At 36.7% G+C, this 5,003-nt stretch overlaps 1 protein-coding gene across 1 annotated transcript; it reads left to right on the plus strand.

Moving 5' to 3' along the window:
* Positions 1–313: 313 nt before the first annotated feature.
* Positions 314–2,262, plus strand: LOC116171713 (cytochrome P450 6k1-like). Its single transcript, XM_031488693.1, has 5 exons — positions 314–344; positions 393–1,263; positions 1,311–1,523; positions 1,571–1,822; positions 1,875–2,262. The coding sequence occupies exons 2-5, from the start codon at positions 393–395 to the stop codon at positions 2,045–2,047; spliced, it is 1,509 nt and encodes a 502-aa protein (XP_031344553.1). The 5' UTR covers positions 314–344; the 3' UTR covers positions 2,048–2,262.
* Positions 2,263–5,003: the final 2,741 nt, after the last annotated feature.

Raw genomic sequence — 5,003 nt, forward strand, 5'->3', positions numbered from 1 at the left:
ATGATCGTCACTGATTCTATTTTTCATTAGAAGAACCAATTCTGACAAGGTAAAGGAAGGTGCTATGCGTTTCTTCAGTATGGGGCAGTTACAAAGGTCGCCTAAAATGGGCCCCGATTATGGACATCGACAAGACGTTTTTTTTTTTTAAATAATTACATTAATTGTTTCATACTTAAATGAAACATGTAACTGACCACAACCCATAATTATCAAAATTTGAGTAATATCAGTTTATTAAGTTAATAGTACCACTGTGACATATTCTACCTTGCGTATAAAAATGGCACATGCAAACCATTTGTTTTATTCATCGTTTGTTGAGTGCTCTTCCATCAAAAAAGGTAAGAATAGCCTGGCTACTATTTAAACTAGAACAGTCTCTCTTGCAGATGATACCAGCGTTCCTATCTTTTAGTCTCAATGTAGTTCTAATATTCGTAACAGTATCCCTATTTCTGTACAATTATGCGATACGAAATAATGATCATTGGAAGAAAAAGGGGGTGCCGTACGTTAAACCGACCCCAATAATAGGAAACTTCTGGGACGTGCTAACCTTTCGCATATCGATTGGAGGCCTCCTAACTAAGTATTACAATCAGTTCAAAGAGCCTTACTTTGGAATGTTCATTTTGGATAAGCCGCATTTAATAGTCAAAGGTCCAGAACTGATACGATCAATATTGATTAAGGATTTTAACTACTTTTACGATAGAACCGTACTATCGGATGAAAAATGCGATTCGCTATCGTCTAGTATGTTATTTTTCACGAAGAACCCCGAATGGAAGTACATTCGCAATAAAATGACACCGGCGTTCACTTCAGGAAAAATAAAGAGCATGTTTCATCTGATACATGAAGCGGCTGAATCGCTTAACAAGTATATACGGAGAAATATCGATCGACCTTCAATCGAGTGCAAGGAGGTGTGCGCCAAATACTCAACGGATGTCATCACCAGCTGTGCTTTTGGCCTTGAAGGAGATTCGTTCAACAATGAAGACGCTCCATTTAGAAAAGTTGGCAGGCAGATGTTTGATTTTAAGTTGTCAACGGCAATTCGGCAGACATCATACTTTCTAACACCTGCTCTTGTAAAGCTATTTCGTATGCCATTTCTTGACCGTGCCACTACAGATTTTCTGCGGAGCGTGTTTTGGCGCACCATTGAAGACAGAGAAGTTGGAACTTACAAAAGGAATGATCTTATAGACATTGTCAGAGAGCTGAAAAAGTCATCGGGGGAGTTTAAACTGGGTAGGTGCAGTCTGAAGGAGAAGTCTTTTTGCAATTAACTTTCTTAGAGGGTGATAAGGTTGTGGCCCAAGCAGCTCAGTTCTTTGCTGCCGGTTTTGAAACTGTAAGTGCCACGATGTCTTTCACGCTGTACGAGCTGTGCCTCAACCACGAAATTCAGAACAAACTACGTGAAGAAATCCAGTCGACCATGATGCAATATGAAACTATGTCCTACGAAGCGATTCAGAGTATGAAATACTTGCATATGGTAGTGTGTGGTACGTAGACGTGCTTTACATTACAAATCTTTAATGATGAACATTAGAGACCCTGCGAAAATACCCCGTCCTACCATTCCTTGATAGGATGACTATGAGCGACTACAAAATCCCAAACAGTAAGACAATAATTGAGAAGGGCACCCCAGTCTATATTCCACTCTTCGCCTTGCACTGCGACCCGGAATACTTCCCCAATCCCGACTTGTTCGATCCGGAGAGGTTTTCGAGCGAAAATAAAAGCAAATTACAGAACTTCGTCTACATACCATTCGGAGATGGCCCGAGAAATTGTATTGGTAAGCGAATTGATTTGGTAACAATATGCACTTAAACGCTCGCACCTTTCAGGTGAACGGTTTGGATTAATTACAACAAAAATGGGACTCGTTCAGCTACTTTCCGAATTTCAAGTGGAACGAAGCTCAGATACGCCGGTCCCAATTAAGTTTGAAACAAAGACTTTCCTACTGGCCTCTGATATTGGACTGCCGATGAAGTTTAGAAAAATTGAAACGCATTGATCACGTTGCGTGTAGGTACATGAATTATGCTTGTAATGTTTTCTCTGATTATGTTCTAATAATAATTATGATTGCAATGGGTTTTAGTGGTCCAATGAAAATTCTCGCTAAATATAAGTTGTGTGTTACAACAAAACCAAAACAAGGAAATAAATTGGGTTTTAGAATACATTCAAAATTGTGTTCCCAATTAAATTTAGGAGAAGGTATAGTGACAGGGGTAATTCTTTGAAGAGATTCTAAACTCTTCAGTTCAGTTTGGGCCATGAAATTAAAATATTGTTATTCGGAAACTGGTTTTCTTCACTCCTCAAGAAACTAGTGTTTATTTGGTGTAGCTGTAGTGATTTCTTGTTGACCTCGCTATGATAATATAGCACGTTCCTTATGCTACAATTAGAATAATAGTATATTAAGATACAAGTGTATAATCAAGTCTTTAAAGCACGCGCAACGAGTTTAAGGGCACGACGCAAAGCGGAGTGCCTTTAACGTTGCAAGTGCTTTAAAGACCAATTATACACGTGTATCTTATAGTATTTTTTTATTATACCTGCAGTATAATTTAAAAATAGGAAATACAATGAAGTCATATTGACGTTATACTCGAATACATGTCTAATTAAGTGGGCTGGGTGTTCGTAATTTCACGATTGCCATGGAAATGTCATTTGACGTTTGCTTATAAAAATCATCGTCTTTGTGAATTAAACGATTTCCGTTGAAAAAGATAATACACCGTCCATTAAATCGATTGTTGTAAAATCTAAACAAACGTTGGTAGGTGTAAAATCCAACTCCAGTAAAGCCTATTATAAAGAATATGAAAAGTCGTTTCCATGGATGAATAGGAAGTTACTTACGAATACAGCCTTAAATGCATCCATAATGCTGGCATATATGAAGGAAATGTCAAAGGTATTTAAATCTTCTATATTTTGGTGCATTCATTCAAAACTTTAAAACAGTGCTGCGATTAAAAAGTGGAACAGATTTGGAAGCATACCCTAAATTACGCGCGTTTGTGAAAGCTTCAACCAAAGGATAGGTACAAAAGCCAAAGAAATGTTCGGCATTTACAGAAAGCGACCTAAGAGGATTTTTTATTTCATCCAGATGACAGTTTCAAAAGTCATACTTGAAGTATCGTTTCTTAGCAACTTTAAAGCACGTGTGTTTTAAAGGCCCTTTTTCGCACGCATTTGAGTGTTTAAAACGGAGATTGTGATTCAGGTATAATAAAAAAATGATTGTAGGTCTACATTCGATCACGCAGGTTACCCTGTTGATTTTCAATTCAAAAATGTGAAAAAACTAACAAACAAGTATCCTGGAAGACTACTCTTAATGGTACCTACTAAAAATTTCGAGGAAAACGAAGAACACTCTGAAAGGCTGTATATACTAGTATGTGTCATATAAATATGTGTCACGAAAATTTATAATGGATCAGCGGGGAATAATGTGGTACTTTTGAGGAGTATCTATAGGATAGTGAGCTATTTTGCTAAAAGATGAAGTGATTACAATTTTCAGTATCAAGAAGCTGGGAGTGATGGTAATGGTAATTATAGTATTTTACATTATTAGCCAGGTAAGTGAGTTTTTACTGGCGGTAGGAGAAGTTGACTAGCGAGCCGTTAGGCGAGCTTGTCATCTCCTAGAGCCAGTAAAAACTATTACCTGGCGTATAATGTACAATATTTTATTTGTTACTCATTTGTAAACAATAGTAAATGTAAATAATTAGTTCTTAAATTAATCTTGAAGAAATGTCTAAAATATCATGTTATCCATGTAACAGAGACTTCGCATTAATTCTGGCCAATGAAATTACTAGATTACTAACTTGTAAAATTTTTACAGGTCTGCTGTCAGCTTTACAGGTCTGCTGTCAGTTTTACAAGTCAGTAGCGTTTAAACATGACGTTTACCCGTTTGCGTTTTGTCTTGTTAATCAACGTTTACAACTGAGTAACAAATAAATGATTTATCTGCGCCGTTACTCATTTGCGCCGATATTCTATCGGAGGATTCGTCTTCACTGATGTTCTTAACACCTTGACTTCGTTGTGCAATATAGAGTGCTATTCATTTAGAAGTAGACATAGGCATTTCTACTTACCTTTAATTTTAAATAACAAAAATGCTTATAAACAATGATCCTATAACAAATATATGCACACTATAACTACATAAGGTTTCCCGAAGTCCAGAACACAAACACGAATATCACACACGATCTTCAAAGTCTCTCGTGGCGACGCACGTAAGGACCGCGGGCGTCGCCGTTGAAGATGTCGAAGCAGGACAGCGGCGTTAAGCGTCTGACTGTGTCACGCCGTGAAGAACGCAGCTGGAGGGTCAATTTCAATTCCAAATCGAAGAAACAGTATCTGAGAATTCTATAGTCGGTGCGTGCAGAACGCAGTTGGAGGAAAAACAATTTTATTCTGATTAGCATTTGTTGTTGATAGCCTAGTTAGATAATTGCACTAGAGTTGTAGTGTATTGATTTACAGAACAGCTTTGGATAGATTTTTGGGTATCTCATTTTGCAACTATTCTTCCAAACTTCTTATCCTTATTACCTATTACTATTTTTTTCTTTGAAAGTGAAAATAGCAAAACCAAAGTTAGTCTTGCATTATTGGGAAAAATGTTTCAACTTGAAATTCTTGGCACGGCAATAACAAACCCTGATTTTTGAAACCATTTTGACACGTAAAACTCTTACAAAAAGTATATTAAGAGCGTATTCAGTAAATTTCATGAAATTCTAATTCAAGCAAGATTGGCAGATCTAATTTTTATTTTTTAAAATTTATTTTGGTCCGTTATTTTCATGCTAAAAGAATGAAATCTGGTCGAGATTGGAATTTTTTGCAGTCCATCTTCAATTAGGAAAACGAAAAATAAAAAAGAGACGCCAATTCTGGATCCTCGTTTTTTTAAG

Source organism: Photinus pyralis, unplaced genomic scaffold (assembly GCF_008802855.1).
Source record: "Photinus pyralis isolate 1611_PpyrPB1 unplaced genomic scaffold, Ppyr1.3 Ppyr1.4_LG5, whole genome shotgun sequence".
Taxonomy (NCBI): Eukaryota; Metazoa; Arthropoda; class Insecta; order Coleoptera; family Lampyridae; genus Photinus; species Photinus pyralis.

What these genes read in the sequence shown, in the direction of transcription:
- LOC116171713 (XM_031488693.1), top strand. Translation starts at nt 393, where the DNA reads ATGATACCAGCGTTCCTATCTTTTAGTCTCAATGTAGTTCTAATATTC. An exon ending in CTTGCATATGGTAGTGTGTG is followed by an intron (nt 1,524 to 1,570) that starts GTACGTAGACGT and finishes GATGAACATTAG; the next exon opens with AGACCCTGCGAAAATACCCC. An exon ending in TGGCCCGAGAAATTGTATTG is followed by an intron (nt 1,823 to 1,874) that starts GTAAGCGAATTG and finishes CGCACCTTTCAG; the next exon opens with GTGAACGGTTTGGATTAATT.